The sequence below is a fragment of the Podarcis muralis genome, chromosome 10, assembly GCF_964188315.1.
Source record: "Podarcis muralis chromosome 10, rPodMur119.hap1.1, whole genome shotgun sequence".
NCBI lineage: Eukaryota > Metazoa > Chordata > Lepidosauria > Squamata > Lacertidae > Podarcis > Podarcis muralis.
The window spans coordinates 1,438,056-1,458,857 of record NC_135664.1 but is presented as its reverse complement, the minus strand read 5'-3'; the positions used below and the strand labels follow the sequence as shown (position 1 = coordinate 1,458,857).

Here is a 20,802-nt window from a genome sequence, read left to right as displayed (position 1 = left end):
AAATCAACAGACCCTCCATTTTACCATATGTGCACCTCCCAAACTCCACAGGTCTGTTACTGATTTTGTGTCTCTCTCTCTGGCTTGATGTCATGCACATCAGGGAGTATAAGCTAGGACTGCACGTTCTTTTTCAGGATGGACATTAGTATTAAAACAAAAGCAATGAGGATGTTTTATAGGGGAAGGACATAGAAAAGGATAATTCTTTTAGGGGTGAATGTGCTACTAAAGCAGTGCCTTTTAAAGAGCTCTCTGTCAAGCACCGGGTGATGATGGTATACTGTTAATTAAATACGGTGAGAAGGAAAAATTTGTGTTTCTGCATTGATATGATTTCCCACTCAGGGCTCCACAGTTTGATCCACAGACATTTCTCCCCGTCCTTTGTGCTTCCCAGATTAATACTCACACAATTAACTAGTCATTATCTTTTCCCCAAAGGGCCCAATAAATTGTCGTTCCCTGAGAGCTGCAATTGTGATACAGAGCATTCTCAGCACCTCAACTAAGTACAATTCCCAAGATTCTTTGAGAAAAGTCACAAAAGTGTAGTGAGCACTTCCAATGGCTCTACTCTGAGTATGTTAGTTGCATATCTACGATTTGGTTCTGTGAACCAAAGTAGCTGATGGGTGGGCAGAAACACACACATCTCTCTGGATTCAGGTTTGAGTGATTCACTCCATAATACAATGTTGTATTGCTTTATACCACATTAACAGTCATAGAGTCCCCAAAGAGTCCTGAGAATTGTTGAGGGGGCATATCCACAATGCAGAGGTATAAGAATTATTCTCTCTTCCCAGGGAGTACAGGGAATTGAAATTCTGTGGACTGGGGGGGCAAGGATCTTTTCAAAAGAGATCTTTTGAAAGAGATTCCTACTCTTCCACCCTGCAGAATTTCAATGTCTTGTGGATGTCTCCTCTCAGCAGCCTGCTGTGTTCTTCTGGCACTTACGTTTTGCTTACACATCCTCTCCTCGTGGCCTTCCCATTAAAATAAGACCAAAGCTCCAAGCTTGGAGGCTAAAGTGAGACCAGTTACATGAGCCGCCCTGGAGGAACAAGAATATGATTGTCCCAGCCAGTGGCGTAGCGTGGGGGGTGCAGGGGGGGCCAGCCGCACCGGGCGCAACATCTGGGTTTAGGGCAAATCCACAGGTTAGGGGGCGCAAATTACTTGCCTTGCCCCGGGTGCTGACAACCCACGCTACGCCACTGGTCCCAGCAATGGAAGGCATGGTGGTTGAAGCAAAGGAAAAAGACTACTTTAAAAAATATGTTTAATTTCCTTCCCTTTTTAAATTACATTACAGAAATCGTATACTAACCAGATAGTCCCTGACACATGATGAAGAGAGACTGCCTAGGAATGGAGGAAGTATGTAGTATAGCTTCCTGCCAAGGCAGACAAAGGAAGTGATCTCCAGAGTTCTCTCTAGCAAATTTCACATAAAAGCTCTGTGAGGCTCAGCCCCTTCATGTGCCCATATGGCAAAGCAAGAATTGTTGGTTTGACTGAAATAATGACCCACACTAGGGGTGTGCATTCTCTACCCCTGTCCTGTAACACTGTAGCCTTTCATAACTCACAGTTCCTACGTGGAAGTCACCAAAGAGCTCCACAAGTGGGCCACAGTGTTTGCAAGCCTCTTGGCAGGTAAGCCAACCAGAATGCATGAGGAATCTCCACTTAACGCCAGCAGCCAGCAGGACGCATGAGGGGCTGGCATGGAGGTCCTTCATACAATTGGTCCTGTACACATTGTAAGAAACTGACGAATGTTACATAGCCCCATAGGGAGAACTGCTACTCACAAACATTTTTTACACTCCAGTTTTTCCCTGTGCAAGACCTTTAACATTATGGTCACACCTTTTTAATCATAGACAGTATTTACTTCTTCTCCAGTTTTAATCTCGTCTTACTAACTAGACAAGCCCTGTCATGTTATATCAGAGGTGCTTTCGGACAAAGCACCTTAAGAAAACTGGCAGCCTATAAGGATAAGTGTTCATTGTAGGAAATAGTGCAGAAAGTACAGCAAGATCCATATCATTCAAAACTCTCTGTCCTAATGTGACAGGTGCTTCTTCAAGGCTGCAGCTACCAGGAAAGGGCCCAGAAAGGATGGGGTCTCCTGGGTGCTTGAGTCACAAACTAACAGTTTGGAAGGCAACTCTTCCCAGAAGTCAAGGACGTTCTTCAGGTAACCAGTCTGATCCTTTGGGTAAGTTGAATGAATGACCTAAATGGGAATGGCAATAAACTTCATCTCTCATTACCTCCCTCATCTTTTATGAGGCAATTTCTCAGATCTGCATGGCGCCCTTATTGCTATGTCCTCTTAATGTTCCATGGACAAAGGAGCTTGGAGAGAATGCAGAAGTCTGGGTCAAGGGTTAAAGCACTCTGCAGTAGGCTCAATCTGTACTGTAACCAGCAGTTCTTTGTTGAGGTCTTCGCAGTGTGTCTTTATACTCTTTTCTGTATCTGAGAATATATAATGTTAAGCTTGGTCTACACATACAGAGAAATGGAGTAATGGAGTCCAGGGCTATCTCCAGCTTTGAGGGGGCCCTGGGCAAAGTGCCCTCTTGTGGGACTCTTTCTCCGTTGTTGGTCTTTTGTGGACTCACCTGGCAGTGGTGATGGGCAAACACAGGAAGATAGGAACTGCCTGCTGAGTCAGACCACTGGTCCATCTCACTCAGTAGTGTCACCAGTGTTTCTCAAACATTGTCCCCAGCTGTTGTTGGACTACAACTCCCATTATCCCTGACCACTTGCCCTGCTAGCTAGGAATGATGCAAGTTGTAGTCCAACAACAGCTGGGGCCCCAAGTTCGAGAAACACTGGTCTGCTGGGACAGGCACTGACTCTTCAGGATTCTAGACAGGAATCTCTCCCAGCCCTACCTGGAGATGCTGGGGATGGAACCTGGGACCAGATTGAACCTGCAAAGTAGATGGTCTACCACTAAACTATGGCCCTTTTCCATACCAGTGTTAGGTAGCTGAAGGCTGCCATTTTGTCAGGGACATGGCTGAATCGAACGCCTGCGAAGAGTCTGACTGGAGATGAAGGAATGCCAGTACAGAGGGAGCCAGAGTCTTACTCTGGAGGCGTGGGAATGCCATCACAGACAGAGCAGGCATGGGTTAGTTTGGCTTCCCTTCATCAAGTGTTCCCAGACTCAGATAGAGCAGCAGACTTGGGAAGCTCGCAGGCAGAGGGAGGGGAGGAGTTAGATGGCATAGAGGGGGTTGCTATTCAACCAGGAGGGAGGCAGCGTTTAGAGGGCTCTTTGTTTGAGAGTGGGGGGGGGGAGTTCACCCACCTTCGCCCTGAACCAGAAGAGCTGAAAGGGTTAAAATGCAATGGAAGTACAAGAGAGGAAAGACTGGACTTTGGTACTCTTCATCCTGCGAAAGGGGTGGAGACTCAGAGTGACCAACTTGTAGTTAAGAGCGGCAAGCTCGGAGCTGCTCTCTGGATGTTAATTGCAAATAAACGTACTATAAAACTGCCAGAGACTCATTAATTCTTATCGGAGCTTGCTTGTCTGCCTGGGATCATTTCACATTTTTACTTCCTACAAGAATCCAGAGTGACACTATAACACAAGCATTATGGGAGATTAAAATGGCAGCTATATTCAGTCACCCAGTGCTGCTCAAACACTGAGCTGGAGGTGAGGAACAGGAAGTCTAAAATGTCTGTGGAGGTCTCTACAAGAGCACCGGGCCCAGGGATGCTAGGTATAGATACTAACTCTGCTCTAGACTGCAGATGAGCATTAATTTGGAGAGGGTTTCTTTTTTTATTTATATTCAAAAGCTATCCAACAATAGAAGATGGGCATTCGGTTTGCCAGGAACATGATCCACAGTATAAGTTTAATATACTGCTGACCAACAGTTAACCTCATTTGTGTTGCTGCCCCTTGAGAACCATTTGGAAGCTGAAACAAGAAGTTATTGGCAATGTAATTCCAGTGCCACTAAGGGCTACTTTGCTCAATGCATATTTTATTTGCTCTGCTCAGTAGTTGGACAGTTTATTCTAAGTATCCCTAACTCCTTTGCTGAAAGACTCACACCTACAATGACAAGAAGTAATTAATCTGGTGGAAACTCAAGCTTAATCTCCACACTGCAGAAAATGAGTTATATAATGTAAATATTTGCAACACAGGCTATTGCAGTTCCAGACAGATGAATGTTGAATCAGATGTCTATTTTCTCCCTTTTGAAGTCAAGTCATGTGATTCTACTGACAGGGTGAGAATGCTGGATAAGTGGATACGCAGATGGCGCTGTGGGTTAAACCACAGAGCCTAGGACTTGCTGATCAGAAGGTCGGCGGTTCGAATCCCTGCGACAGGGTGAGCTCCTGTTGCTCAGTCCCAGCTTCTGCCAACCTAGCAGTTCGAAAGCACGTCAAAGTGCAAGTAGATAAATAGGTACCACTCCGGCAGGAAAGTAAACGGTGTTTCCGTGCGCTGCTCTGGTTCGCCAGAAGCGGTTTAGTCATGCTGGCCACATGACCCGGAACCGGTATGCCGGCTCCCTGGGCCAATAAAGCGAGATGAGTGCCGCAACCCCAGAGTTGGTCACGACTGGACCTAATGGTCAGGGGTCCCTTTACCTTTACAGTGCTTGGCAAGGAAAGCCAAAGTGAAAGAGGGGGAATTGGGAAGGGAAAACATATGAAACCTACTCTCACTGTGGCTAAAACAGATAACAGGAAACTCTGGTTTCCCATTACATTTAGAATGGGCTACAGTGGTACCTCTGGATGCGAATGGGATCCGTTCCAGAGCCCCATTCGCATCCTGAAGCGAATGCTAGAGAAAGAGTGAAAGAGAAGCAAGCAACTGCCTGGTTCCAGTCAACAACTCATTTGTAAAATAAATCACAGTTCTACTTCATACACCCAAATGAAGTCTGAATCAAGAAAAGTACCAAGGGCAGTGATACCAACGTGAGCATGGCAAAGCCTAAAGGCCTCTGAGCATTCACAGCTGGTTGGCAATGGCATCATGGGAAATGTATTTCCACATGCCAAGAAAAACAGTTCTAGCCCAACACAAGGTGGGGGAGGTTGGAGCTGCTATGGTGCCCCCTTACATACAAGAGGAATTGTAGTAAACCTAGACTGAGGTGCCAGCTCTAAAAAGAAGTGTGTACACAATAGTTTGCTTGTACTACTTTTTAAATAGGAGAGTGGGTGGTGCTGTGGTCTAAACCAGCAAGCCTCTTGGGCTTGCGAATCGGTAGACTGGCAGTTCAAAACTGTTCGACAAAGTGCGCTCCCATTGTTTTGTCCCAGCTCCTGCCAGCCTAGCAGTTCAAAAGCACACCAGTGCAAGTAGATAAATAGGTACTGTTGTGGTGGGAATGTAAACGGTGCTTCCGTGCGCTCTGGCACTTGTCCCGGTGTCCCGTTGCACCATAAGCAGCATGGTCATGCTGGCCACATGACCCAGAAAGCTGTCTGTGGACAAATGCTGGCTCCCTCAGCCTGAAAAGCAAGACAAGCACTGCACCCCAGTTTGTCTAGACTTAACAGTTCAGGGGTCCTTTACCTTCACCTACCTACCTTTTCAACACTCTCTCTTTCTAAAACAACAAGCCTTCTACTTGCCTCCAATCTAAAGAAGAATAATGCTAAGCCTTCTACATATTGAGATTTAAAAGAAAAACTTGATGAAAGTCTGCATTAAAAATGATTTAGGTTTAAGCATAGCTGTCAACTTTCAGATTTGAAAATAAGGGATCAGTCCCTGGGAGCCTCAAAAAATAAGGGATCAGCAGCCTCACCTGTCCTGGGGACAGTCTACAGGATATCTAACAATCCGGGATAGCAGCGGGAAATGGAGCTGGAATAAGGGAATTTCCCGCCAAATAAGGAAAGGTTCACAGCTCTGGGCTTAAGCGATTTCTAACTGCAGCTGAAGTTGGCCAAACCCACCTTCTACAGAGCACCTGTGCCTCCCCCTGCCTGCATTTACTGCATAATTGAAACAATCCACCTGCTCCAAAGCCATTTTATCAACTGGGGTCTCATACAGGCATAGGGTCCCATTACAACCAACAGTGTTTTATGGTTATATGTAGGATGGCAAGACTCCCCTTGAGGTTCTGCAGCACAGCCTTATATACCTCCCAGATCCATGCAATTTCCTCCCTCAGGCTATAGCAACCAGAGTTTTTTGTTCTCTTCCCAGTGTTTTCCTGAAGTTTCCTTAACATTCTTACATAACTTGCCACAAGAGTCAAAAAGCATAGATGAAAACGTGAGTGTTTAAATTAAGCCTTTTCTTTGAACCTTCCTTTCTAATTATGTATTTTGTGCTTTCTAATGCATATTCCATGCAATATGGAAGCACTCAGAAAAAGGCAGGTGTCAGCTAGGCTCTGTGATGTTCCCTGGCATTACACCCTCTCTGAATTAATTCCATTATATTTATGCACGTTCCTCCCAAACCCTGGCCTGCAAAATAGGTTTTGTTTCTGTTTTGCCAATTTAGATGCTGACTTTAATTTTATAAATACACATTCTCTCTCATGTACCGTACTTTTCCGTGTATAAGACTAGGTTTTTTAATTTAAAATTATGTTCAAAATTGTGGGTCGTCTTATACAATCTCCCCCCATTTCCTCAATTTGGAGTCCTCCCAAATACATGGGGGTGTGTTATACACGGAAAATACGGTAACTGTTTTTCAGGCAGTAAATGACAGTGTTGGAATATCACATTTATAGCTCAGCCCTGCAGCCAAGGTGTATGTGAACTTTAATCTTTCTCACCTCTGCAGCTCCTGTATCACCTTTGCTATGACATATGGCTAATGGACTGGAGGCATTTACGTTTAGGAAAAAGAGAAAAACATAAACAATATGGCAAAAAAAGAGAAATGTGTTGGCAGTAGATTCAGGAAAGACAAAATGAAATTGCACAACGATTTGAAGGCTTCAGCTGAAAAATGGCAAATGAAGCAAAGTTTTTAAAGGATTTACTTTGGTTTTAGCTCCAACTCCCTTCACAATTTTAGATCACCCAGATTTTTTGTCAGATGGTGGGGTATTATTATTATTATTATTAAATAGGGCACCCCTATTTTCATTGGAGAAATGTTGGAGGGTATGACTTTTGAGTTCCTGGTATGCACGTGTACAGGAAATATCACTTTCTGAACGCTTGACCCAACGCAGGAGTTATTAATGGATAGGCAAAAAGAGAGAATTTTTTTTTTAGGCATGTGGTCTTTGTTTAGTGATCACAGCAATAAGTCAGCACAGTTATTGCAGCTCCCTATAACACATGCATCTCTATGGAAGGGACTAATTAATCAGTGAACCTATTATGTATGTACCTTACTGATACTTTTTTTGAAACTGACAATCCAATAACACTCATGTGTTGTTTTTGTTTCTAAGTTATTTTATGGTGCTCCAGCGGAAAACCAATAAAATACCAATTTATGGTGCTCCAGCAGAAAACCAATAAAATACATATTAAAAGAAAAGTTTTGACTCATGGAGGCAACTGTCCCAAGGTGTAGTGGAGGCCATGGTCTCTGATGCCTTTAAACAGGGATTTGAAACAAACAAATTCATGGACAAGAACTCTTAGAGAGTCCACATGTTCAATTCATATTAATATACTGGCCTGGGAGCAGTGTATCTGTGTTTGCATAAAACAGGGAGCATAAACTGTGTGATAAACTGTTGCCAGGGTTGGATCATTATCTATGGAAGACACGGTAAGTAGGTTGTTCTGCCCCCTGATGTTCATGGACACTCTTGAACAAGCTCAGCTCAGCACAGGTGAAAATGACTCAGAGAAAGCAATTGAACACTGCAGCGCAGAAGGAGACATTCACATATCAATTCTCTGTTTGTGCTACCCCATTAATTTCAGCCAGGAGGTACTGTGCTGTAACTGTAAGGTGGTCTGCATTTTATTAGGCAAACTGGGCCATTTTCAAAGCTTTCAAAGTAAGAGCTGATACTTTTAAATTGACCTTGCCTTAAAACTTTCTCTCTCCCAGCCTGATTGCCAATTGTTTTCCTTCTGTTATATGTGACACTGAGCTGCTAAACTGAACTGCTGCTCTGCATATTTACAAAGTGGTATGGTTACAGTTATTGTACTGTACATCCAGGTTTTCCTGTTTTACAGATTCCATGTACAGGTCTGCTGTGGATAGTCATGAACCTGGTCTGCAGCCAAAGTGTAAATTGTATTTGGATGTCAAAGCCCTGCTCTATCATAGAACAATATATTGGGTGGGATCCTAAGGGACATCTAGTCCAACTCCCTACAATGCTTTGAGATTTCATAATCTTTGTAAAGATGAATTTTGCCTGCTCACACCATAAATGCAACCCTGCTTCCACAATTATTCTCTTACTATTTCCCTACACTTATGATGGACTACATATGATCTGTGCTAAATAAACAAAATGGTTAGAATCAGGCAAGGACCCATCTAGTCCAGCACTCTGTTCTCACAGTGGCCAACTAGATGCCCATGGGAAGCCAACAAGCAGAACCTGAGGCAGCAGAACTGCCCCCTCTTGCAATTCCCAACCACTGGCATTGCTCAAGAGCAGTGGCTCACACACCATTTTCCCACTTGAAAAATTATGAAGGTCTTGGCAGACCTCCTATTGACTTTTTTTACCTGTTGCAGCAATTGCAATGCTCTGTGCTAAATGCTATATGATTTTTAATTGTGTTTTTATTGCTGCTCTTGTTTCTTATATTGCATTTTACTGTATTACAATTTGCATTCCATAGAATGCAAACCGCAGTCCAAGAGGATACAACATAAGAACTAAAAGAAGCAATAAAAAAAGCAAAATTCAATATGAATATTTAATGTTGACATGCTGCAAACCATCTGAATGAAACTCACAGACCAATGGTGGTCCATGAACCACAGTCTTGGATGCCCTGTTCAAGGGCACTCTTTGCCAACATCAAGCTGTCCGTGTAGTTTAGACTGCTACTCTCATCAGCTGATACAGCCAAGCTGGCTGGGGCTGCTGGGAGTTGGAATCCAAAACATCTAGAAGATGCCCGGTTGGTGAAGCCTGTTCCAGAGGGTGAGAGGAGAAAGCTTTTCCTAAACAGTAGGAAGAACTTATTGAAGGCATGAGCTGTTTGAGGGTGGAGCCAACTGCCTTGGCAGATAGTGGTCTCTCCTTCATTAAGAGGTCTTTTTGCACAGATTTTGCTTTTGCTTTATTATGTATTTTGTGCTTTCATTTTGTATTTTTATGTTGTGAACCACCCTATGACCTGCAGGTGATAAATAGTAGTAATACTATTACTAGTACTAATCCCTGAGGTCCCCTTCCAGCTACTACCATTCTATGGATGGAAAATTTTCTCCCAACTGCCAGTATTCTGGTTCATGACTGCAGAAGTGTGTTGGGGGAGGGTGTTGTTTTGGGGGGTGGCTGGTTGGAGGTGTTGCTGTTGGTTTTTGTATCTGGTGATTCACATAGAAATAGTTCAGTTAAGTTGTGTGTTTTTCAATATTTCATTTATTGTGTCAGAGACCAGGCTGAGGAGAGCTACTCTGATGAGGAATGGTGGGGGCCTCCCCCTCCCCCTGCTCCTGACCAGGATCCTGAAGCTGCCCAGGAGCAGTGGAGCAGTATAGATTTGGAGCAGTAGTTTGCAGAGGGATATAGTCTGGAAGACAACAGCTGGGCGGAACTGAGTGGGGAACAGCTAGGAGAAGAAGAACAGGGAGAGAGAAAATGAACAGATTCCCTTTCACTGGAAAGTGTCCTCCGAGATGGAGTCTTTGTTCTTTCACTGTGAACATTAAAAATTTCTTTAACTGGTAAGCGACTATTTTTGTTTTGATCTGCTTATCCACGGCCAAGGAAGAGAGGAAGCTGTTTCCCCAAAGCCTGACATATTGTTTCAGATACTTTTGTTATGTTGTCAGACTAAAGGGTGGAAATGCCCTCTCTTTTGCTGTGTGATCACCAAGCAAGAACAAAATTCAGCTCACTGCAGGGCTAAAGACATCCATCTGGCCTGGATTACTTCCACACTGGAACTGAGTCCGTCCGTCGGTCCATCCATCCATCTCCAATAAGGACTAGACTAGATTTGTCCACACACAGAGCACAAAATGGAATGTTGAGAATAATGACACAAATAAACAACACCCAAAACTGTATGAAATAGCACAAGACATTAAAGTTACTCAACATATAAAAAACTTCACATATTACCCTTACTCAAATCTAATATATCCTAAACATTCACATTGCTTGACCTTGTGGTTTTGCTATAATTCCTCCTTTCTGTCATCAAAATGTATATTCCATACCTATTTAGGTGAGCACACATCTGATGGAGGGGTGCTATTGTTTTGTTCTATTTGTTATTATGTTATGTATTTTTTGTGTTTTTATACTGCAAACTGCTCTGTAATCCTCAGATGAAGGGTGAGATATATATTTAATAAATGAAACATTACAGCCAACTATAAAGCTTTCCACAGGATTTCAAACACTCCTCAAACATCCCAAATACATTTGTAGATTGTGGGCACTGATTTTTACATTTATATGTCATTTTAAAAGACTAATTCTATTTTGAGACTTATTAATCCACAGCTGAACTGTGATTTTTCTCTTTCTCCAAACAATATTTATCTGCAACCATCGCCCACCCAGGAAAGGGGGTGAGCAACCATTCCCACATTTGGTCAGAGAGAACGCACTATTATACAAGAACACCGACAGTTCCTTCTGAGGTAAAGTCAAGGTGCTGATCGTCAGTATAAAATCTATGTGGGTGTCATAGTAATATAAATGTGGCATAGAGCCACTGTATTTTATGGGACATCTGTTGCATCATGAACTTTCTCACCCTTCAAGACTGGCAGCCCAGACTTCACTTTGCATTCCATCTAGCTGAGCTATATCTAGAAAGACAAGCAACACTCTATTCTTCGTTGTCCACAAGCTCTGAAAGGGGACTGCTGTTGTCTGCCTTTTCATATTTTCAGAAAAGAATGCAAATCTTCCTTCCCAAACCCCACCCCAACAAGCTTTTAGATAAATACATGAGCTGGAATGTTGGCAAAGTTCGAGCTTCCCTTTCATCTGATGCATATGACTAACTCATGTTGTGGGTTTAGGATTATTTCACGTACAGTGAATATCTCTGTATGAAGCATCATTGCTAGCTGCTTCTGGGTCCTTGGATAGCTGAGGAAAGTGAGGTAGAAATGCTACAAATAAATAATGGAGAGGTACCATGCCAAGATAACTTTTGGCTCAGTCCAGATATTCGCTGGGTGAATGGAAGTTGTTACATTATAAAGCAAGGTTTTCCCCTTCACCATGAAAACGTCAGTGACTTGCATCAATGGCATATTCACACTGGCACCCAATCTGGTGCCTGGGAGAAGAATTATGAAATAATGTGTCAATAGCATCTAAGGGAAGTGTCTGTATCACACATGAGATGATCTGCTTGGTGGAAGGGAGGAGGTAGGCCTCTTCCTCCGCAATGTGAAGGGTTCTGCTAGCCCAGTAAGTATCTGAACATGGCCTCTATCATAACAGGATTGGGGGTCTTTTAGGTCAACATACTTCTCTCATAACTGGCCTTTCCTTGGTCTTTTCTATGTAACACTGCTTATGTGCAGATAAAAGCTGAAATCCTGAAAACAGTATGTTGCCTAAACCATATTTGAGTAAATTGTAATTAGGATTACAGACCTATACAAACCTACCTGGGAATACCTCCTACTGCTCAGTAGGACTTACTTAATAGGACTGTTTTGTAAGTTGCCTTACTGTGAATTGCAGCCAAAATCTTCCTTCTGATCTAACATATACCAGAATCGTCTCTTGTCAGTTATTTGTCTGCCTCTCTTTTCTGTATTAACTCTGTTCTTCACTGGGCACTGATTTAATCCAGGGATGGCACAGGAACTGGCAAGGCCAAGGCTAGCCAGTATCAGGCTCTGAAATTTTATTTTTGGCATTTGGCTTAAACACCAACAGCACTGACATTTCCAGAGGAAATTATAGTTAGGTATTGTTTTCCTATAATACTTTTCATGTAGGAGACAGCTTAGTCCAAAAATAAGTTTAGACACTAAGTGTGTGTAAAAAGCCTGCACAATGGAAATTTTTATTTTCTTATTCATACAGTGTTTTAAAGTCACCAGTACAACAAAGATGAAATGAATACAGCAAAGCATTTAAACTAAACACACAAGCTATCAAAACTACAGACTACAAAGAACAAAAAAGTCCAGCATGTAAATGCATGAAAAGTAGCAACACAAACCTTTGAGTACCCTCAGAAAAAAGCACTGTGCTTGTCCAGCTCAGCATCGATGGAGAAGTTGCTGGTTATGACAGAACCCAGGTAGACAAAATTGTCTCACCTCAAGCGTGTGAACACCAATGCTGAGTGATTGCAAACATGTCTTGAAGCAGCCCAAGAGCCTTTTGCCAATCTTGGCTAGTATGAAAACAATGGTCTTACCTGGACAGGGATAGTTTTGCCCCAGTTAGCCATGAGTTGGTATTCTCCCAATTGGACTACTGCAATGCACTATGTGAGGCTGCCTTTGAAAATAGCCTGAAATCTTCAGTTAGTTTAAAATATGGATGCAAGACTGCAAACTGGGACTGGGTGCTACATACAAGCATAGCACACCATTTTCACTGGCTCTCAGTCCATTTCTGGTCATGATTCAAGGTGCTGGTTTTGACCTTTAAGATCTTGGAAGCAGGATACTTGAAGGACTGCCTCTGCTCTGTGTGGCAGGTGGCTTATAGGTGAGAAGCCTTTGCAGTGGTGCTTCTCCAGCTGTGGAACGCCCTTTGCACTGAGGCTCACCTGGAATCTTCTTTGGTACAATTTCAGTCTCAGGTAAAAAGCTTTTTTAATTTTCCTTTTAATCTGTTTTAGCTTTTTGTTTGTATGTTGCTCTTCCCCTCCACAATGTGAGTGTTATGCTGTATTTATATTTTATTCTTACCTTGTGAGCCACCCTGAGATTTTTGTAATAGGTTGGTATAAATAAATGAATATTCACACACCACTGTCAACTTCCTGGGATGGAGGGACTCTATGCAGCCTAAATTTGGGACAGCAGGATTTCTTCTCCCACATTGTGTTTTTCTTTATTTGCAATATATATCAGTCACAAACAGTGATTCATATACAGCAGTTTTTTAACCACCCCCCAAAGACCAAATGTCTATTTAATTACATTTAACTTTTAAGTCATTTCAGTTTCTAAACAAAGGTATCCTCCACAAATCACCATGTGCTCTTGGCAACCTATAACCATGTTCTATCAAAGTTATGTATGTAATGAAACTATGCCAGGCTGATTGAAAAGCAGTGCTTTTCTTGTCCAACTCTCTTGTACATGGGTTGTCATGATTTCCTGTAACAGTTTCCTATTCATGCAGCATTTGAAAGTCACCTATTCAGATGCATACATTTATTTCATCCCTCTCAATCAAAACACTCTCTCTTTGCAATATGCTAGTCTTGACACACAGTGCTAATGTACCAGCCTCAAAGTGTGATTGTTCTTTCGGAAATGACCAAACAAAAACCCACAAAAACAAACAAAGAGAAAAAGAGAATTTCTCTAAGGACCCTAACTTCAAGCATTGCGAATGGCAAACATGACCATGTTTATGAAACAGACAATTTAACATTAGGCGTAGAAAAAAATCATACGGAAATTAAATGGAAATGTCCATCTGCCTCTGCAAATTCTGCTTTATAGTAACTCCGGAATGCAATTACCAGCAAACTGAAAAATACTGACCTCTAGCCTTGCCTCTAGGTCTTCCATGTGCTGTTGTCTGCTTGTGTGCTCTGACTGCAGCTTTTCAATGGCTCGACTGCTGTTAGGCTCTTTGGAGATGAGCTGTTGGAGAAAGAGGAAAATCATTCCTAAGAGAGAAGGAAAGGAGTCCAACAAAGGGAGGATGCAAAGCCATTATTAGCTATTTTATACATAATCTCTAGTGTGCTGCCAAATCATGTCTAGCCACCATGTATAATGCTACAGCAAAACAAAAGCCTCTTTCAACCAATTGTGCAGCAAAGCGTTACCCATTACCTGCCATTTTTCCTAATTATTGATGGGAACCCCTCAATATAATTTTAAGGAGGCAGAATTAGTAAAGAACAAAAAACTAAGAAATTATTTTTAAGACGGGTTTTGATGTTTAGAATGAAGTACTTCAAAATTGGAATACTGTTATTAGTGGGGTGGGAGAGGTGAAAGAAATTTTACATCTGGCAACTAATATGCCCCTTTGGTTTCAGACAGTACATGGGTAGGCAAGTCTAAAAGCCCGGACACAAATTTTCATGGCCCTCCAGAAGATCTGGTGGCTCATTTACCAGAAGTAATGTACCGTATTTTTTGCTCTATAAGACTCACTTTTTCCCTCCTAAAAAGTAAGGGGAAATGTGTGTGCGTCTTATGGAGCGAGTGCAGGCTGCGCAGCTATCCCAGAAGTCAGAACAGCAAGAGGGATCACTGCTTTCGCTGTGCAGTGGTATTTTCCTCTCGTTCTGGCTTCTGAGATTCAGAATATTTTTTTTCTTGTTTTCCTCCTCCAAAAACTAGGTGTGTCTTATGGTCTGGTGCGTCATACAGAGTGAAAAATACGGTATTTAGCGTTAACTCTGGAAGTGTATATTCTGACCAAACTAAGCATCCTAGAGCAAAATATACGTCAATATGACCCCACCCCCCAAGATCACAGAATCATAGAATTGGAAGGGATCCAAGGGTCATCTAGTCCAGTCCCTGCAAATATGACCATAAAACCTTCACACACACCCTTAATCAATCATATGAGACTCTACTAGGCCACAGACTAATTTTATACTTATAATATGTAAGATTTCTAATATTTCTAATACTAAAATTTCTCTTTGTTTTCAGGCAAGTGGTGTAAGGAACAAAAGCTGAACGTCATGAAGCTGAAGCATCCTCATTGTGGAAAGTAGAGATTGCTGGTCTCTGCTTCAGAGAAAGACAACAAATTACAAATAATGTCAATGGAGAGGAAACATGAATCAGTTGATGCTATGACTGATCCTGTAGTAGCACCATTTTTATGGGACTTGTTATGCCAGAGACATTCAAATGAGTGTTTAATTATTTCAAAGTATGAAGGTTACATTACAATCTTGACATTTTTGCTGAATATGGTGAGCTTCCAACAGTTTAAAGAAATTTGGATCAATTGGATTATGGAAGTGGACTTTTGTAAACCCAGTAGCACATGCACCCCTCCCATCATCAGCTGTTGTTGACCAAGTTCACAGTGAAAATAACAAAATTGGCACCAACTCTGCCTTTGCTCCAGGACAGCAAAACCACTTTTTGTTTGGGGGGCATTATCAAATTGTTTCTACCAGTCATAAAGCTGTACTTTCTGAGTTTTTCAATGGAAGGGTGAGATACAGTTTTAAGAAACAAATACATAACCGGGCACAACACCTTTGGCTTTGTTGTCTGCTCTTCGCTCATACGGGGAGCATTACTCCATTTCCTGTTCCTCCAGCCCCCAAATTAGAAAAGCTGAGCACCAGATGTCAATCAATCAACACTTTATTACAGTTGTAGACCAGTATAGAGCACCAGATGTGTCCATTCATAAGAAGAAGAAAAGGTTTGATGGCTTTGATTGTACATGCTAAAATATACATAGACATTGGAATGATCCAGGTAAAATCTGACATTTGAGAAGTCAAATCTTTATAGGTGCAAAATTATAGAAGAAAGGGCATCGTTAAAAATGTGGCCGTTTACAAGCAACAATGTGATGCAAACAAATCCATGAGTGGGGTTAACCTCACAGAAAACTCTAAAATGTAGGGGGAAATACATACTAGCTGGTTGGATATATTGGTTTTATTATAAAATTCACCATATATTAAATCTGTTCCTGCAAAAGCTTTCCTCTTATGTTTGCCTAATAAATCCAAATAGAGCCTTTTATTACAGACACTTGACTGGTTATGTTTGGCTTAGTTTACAACCTTTTGTTTAGCAAGCTTTTGAGGTAAGGCCTTGGTGAAGCAAAATTAAGGTTTTATTACAAAACTGTAAAAGAAAATGAATAGTGAAATGTCCTGCCTAAACTGTGGGAAGATAATTAGCACAGGAATTTAATGCTGTTGAATATTTCATCACTGACACATTATTGCTGGGTGGATATTTTTTTAAAACCATAAAATATTGGTTTACATTTTTACTGTACAAAAAATATCTGAACTTATTCTTCCAGCAAACATCAGTGCTATTTCATTAAAAAGTAGGTGCACAAGATGAGAAAGCAACATTATCTACCATGTTAAAGGTCTAAGTAGTGATTTTTATTTTTACATACCCACCCGTCCATGTAGACTAAATATTTGTGCCAAACTTAGACATTTTCACACTTGAAGTGAAAATGTCAGTGGCAGAGTGCTTATGGTGTGGTATATCTATTTTGTACTTAGGTACAGTATTTGTACCTGAGTGCAAAATATAGCATGATGCTCACTAGGGAGAAAAGGTTACTTGGTAATAGGGAGATCACACCTAGCTGGGGATATTGGGAAGAGTGTAGGATCCTGAATGTAACCATACAATCCAAGAGGATTCATTTGGTGAGCTGTATTTATATAGAAATACTTATAACAGTGCTTTTTCTTGAGGGTACTCAAGGGTACACAGTACCGGCATCTTTTTTTCTGGAAGAAAAGCACTGGCTAAAACTGTGGCACTTGCTGTAACAACTTCATGATGAGTACCAGCACCTTTTTTTCCTAGAAGGAAAACGCTGCTTATAAACCTCAAAGCATTTATTGCGACACACAGAGGGCTTGCCTTTACCACCCCATGCACAGCTCTCGGTTTAGATCAGGGATAGGGAGCTTGTGGCCCTCCAGATGATGCTCGACTCCAACAACGCCAGCCAACAAAGCCAATGATAAAGGTTGTTGAGAACTGTAGTCCAACCACAGGCTGCCCACCGCCATTGAGACCCTTTCCCCACTTCACAGATGTCAGGCAAAAGTCAAAAGTCAACACACCCAGCTAGTGTGAGAAACATTTTAAAGAGGCACAAAGCAAGGCAGGAAGAAAGAAAGAAAAGCGAAAGCGGGCAGGGAGGTTGCTTCTACTGTGACCTTAAGAATTTGTTTATTCAGGCGGGCTCACCAACTCATGAATCCAGAATCAAGTGGTGAGGTCGGTATGAATAGGCCAACACAGATCTAATGCCAGAAATAGAGGTCTCATATCAGCTCAGATGCAAAGCTTTCTTGTTCCCATATATATCTATGAGTCATCAAGTGTAGAGTGATAAACATGCATAAGTTAACTAGAGAAAATCACATTTCTCTTGCAACCATTAAGATGCACCATATAAATAAAGAAATATACTTAATGACTCATACTCTCCTCTGCTCTGCTGGCTGGTAACTTGAAGTTCATAACCAAACAATGGTTTACTAAAGCAGCAATGAGTATCAGGACCAAGCACACCTGACTTCAGAAGAAAGATCCCAAGGACTGGCTTTCTGCGTCAAAAATCCATGTCACAATGGGATAAAGGAAGACATTCCTGTCAAGAGCGGTTTGAGTTAAAGTAAAAAGGAAACATTCTGGGAAGTTTTTTTGGAGTTTAATTTTCACAAGGTTAATATCTCTCACACACAATAATGTAGGAATAATGATGCAGACTTGACTATGGATTTAAATGGAATAATTTGCAGTGGTGTTGTAAAATATGGGTGGGATGGAATTCACTTGCTGCCTGCAGAAACAATTGCTTCTTTTAAAAATTAATTTCTGAAAATGAATGCAGCAACTTGGTTGATGGCTTCAAGAGATTGACAATCAGATACACAGTTTATCACCCCTGTAGGGCACTACTACAAATCCAGATGCATGTCTAATGGGACTTTGGGAGGTATGTAATCCCTGGCTCAGACATAATTACAAGCCAAGGCTTCATGGCTTGTTGCTCTTGATTTCCAAGGAGGAAATGAAACCAGAGTATTTGTGCTGTGGGCACCATCTCACTGCTATATCCAAATCAGCCAAACCCTCACTATGGTTTGTCATTGCATGCAAACTGGTTCATTCTCTGAAAGCAATACAAACAGAAAGGGTGACAAGGATAACAATTTTTCTGAGGGAATGGCAACCAATATTACATGATTAAATTGTTGTAACCTGCCCTTGTAACTTCTGATGAAAGGCAAATAAGAAATCTTATGTATTGAATAAAAAAAATGAGATGTTTTCATGTTGTAAACATTCAAAATAAATGTTGGAAATACCCAGTGCTATTTTTCTAGAAAAAGAGGTGCTGGAATTCACCATGAACACCTCTCTCGTTCTCTTAGAATGCCAATGGCGCCCACCTGAGAGGTGCCCTGAAAATACCATTTGTTTGAATTTAACACTGACCACTGCAAGGCATCTACATCCTAATGAAGATCATACCCTTCAGTTTTGCCAACATTCTTTAAAAGATTCCTTATTCAAAACACGGAATAATCTTAAGGATGGGACTAAGAAAACTAAGCTCTTCCCTGTAGGCTAAGCACCAGACTTGGCTTCATCAATTCTGCTGAAGATTCATGTACTGTAACAATTACCAACATTCTTGAACAAAAAAATGCATTAAAAGGCACACATGGCAACTGCACACTGGTACGCTTAATACTTTGCTTTCACCTATTCAGTCATATATAACCATGCAGGAATAGCAAACCCATCTATTACATTTTTACTAAATTCACATGGAAAATAGACTTGAACAAGAAAAGGCATATTATTTGTGAAATAACACTTCTGTCAGTATTCTCTTACCTTGCTCCTGTCCACCCCACAACAAGCCTGTACAGAACCTCCTAAATTATCTTGGGTGCAGAAAGTCATAAGTCTACTGTTTCCAAGAACACAGAAGCTTTAACAACACAAACCCTCTATGATAGATCACATTTCCTGCAGTTAAGGTTGCTACCAATGTTCAAACGGTTTCTACTTGGAGAAATGCTTTTTCTAACAAAGCTGGCACAGTTAAAGAAGGTACTGCAATACTTACTTTGTCTCCCTTGTTCCATGAGACCAGCATAGTAACAAACAACACTGAACACCCAAACAAACAGGATGCCTGTTTTCTTGTACCATACACTGGCAGATGACACAACATCCATGTTACCTAGAAACCACACAATAGCTTCATTTACATTCACTCAGCACTTTCATTTTCATTTTCAGAGCTGCTTAAAGAAAAGCCCTTATTTTCAAAAGTTTTTCTAAGTCAGCAGGGCGGGACATCTTGGTTTGCCTAGCTCAGGGGTCAGCAACCTTTTTCAGCCGTGGGTCGTTCCACCGTCCCTCAGACCATGTGGTGGGCCAGACTATATTTTGAAAAAATAAAATAAAAAATGAACGAATTCCTATGCCCCACAAATACCCCAGAGATGCATTTTAAATAAAAGGACACATTCTACTCATGTAAAAACACGCTGATTCCCGGACCGTCCACGGGCTGGATTGAGAAGGCGATTGGGCCACATCCGGCCCCTGGGCCTTAGGTTGCCTACCCCTGGCCTAGTTCATCCAGGCTTAAGTACTTAAAAAAGAAAAGTCCCAACCCATACTAGTGATCTACAGATTTCCTCTAAAGTGAAGTGCTGATGCCTATTGGCATACCCATATTCAAGAAAAGCTAGACCAATTTATAAAGAAAAAGTAGAACCGGCAGTCATACAAGGTTCTCACACTTTGTCATGCTTACTTTGTTGCACTAGTCCCATCAAGTTTGAACCTATTCTCTTTCTGGTTTAGCCATCCATTAATTCATCACAATGGTCTTCTACCTATCCTCCAAAAAGCCCAGTAGATGCAAGCAGAGTTAGTGTCCTGATGCACAATTGGAGATGGCAGGTTCTGCTGCACCCCACTGTACACATATTTGTGGGTACCTCTTCCATAAGCTATATAACGGACTCAAGCTTTTGCACAATTGCACCGGTTTGTGTCCGAGTTACTGCCCCATCCCTCTTTTGGAATTCAAACTAAGGAGCATTGTCTACACCCAGCACTTCCTCTAATATATTATTAAATTGTGGAATGAATTTTCTAGCAAGACATTTTTCAGTGGATGCTATACTTCGAAGTAAATCTTTTGTTATATTTGTTAGCAAACTTTCCAAACTCATGGAAATCAAGCAGTCATTACTCCCCCCTGCCCCGCCTTTTCATATTATGATGTGAACAGCAGTTCCAAAAGGGTAGTTATGTTGGGTTATGAGAAACAACAAAGGGTATTTTGGCACCTCAAATATTTAGCATGAGCCTGTGTGAGTCATTTATTTATTTATTAAATTTATATACCTCCCTTCAGCTGAGGATCACAGAGTAGTTTACAGTATAAAAACTCAAAAATATATAACATAATAACAAACAAAACATGAGATGTGGGATCACCTAAAAAGGTATGAAATATACATTTTGACCACAGAAATGAGGCCACGAGATCAAGCAATGTAAGAGTCAGCAATAGATATGGGCAGAAATAAATATATAGAATCATGTCAAATGAACAAAGATGGTAAAGAAGTCATCAATGAATGAAGAGAGGGACTTAGGGACTGTTCTAAATCACCCACAAATATGTTGGCATGCTCTGGGGCAATGCAACTACCCAACACAGTGCCCTGAACCCAAATCTGTGACTGCCA

General features: G+C 41.5%; 1 protein-coding gene across 1 annotated transcript in view; it reads right to left on the bottom strand.

Moving 5' to 3' along the window:
* Positions 1 to 14,162, bottom strand: part of LMNTD1 (lamin tail domain containing 1) — a 95,467-nt gene extending 81,305 nt beyond the window's left edge. The window contains exons 1-2 of the mRNA XM_077935590.1: positions 14,156 to 14,162; positions 13,859 to 13,986 (exon numbers count right to left, since the gene is read on the bottom strand). Of these exons, the coding sequence (XP_077791716.1) occupies positions 13,859 to 13,986; positions 14,156 to 14,162 (135 nt within the window). The remainder of the gene's footprint in view (positions 1 to 13,858; positions 13,987 to 14,155) is intronic.
* Between the last annotated feature and the right edge of the window lie 6,640 nt (positions 14,163 to 20,802).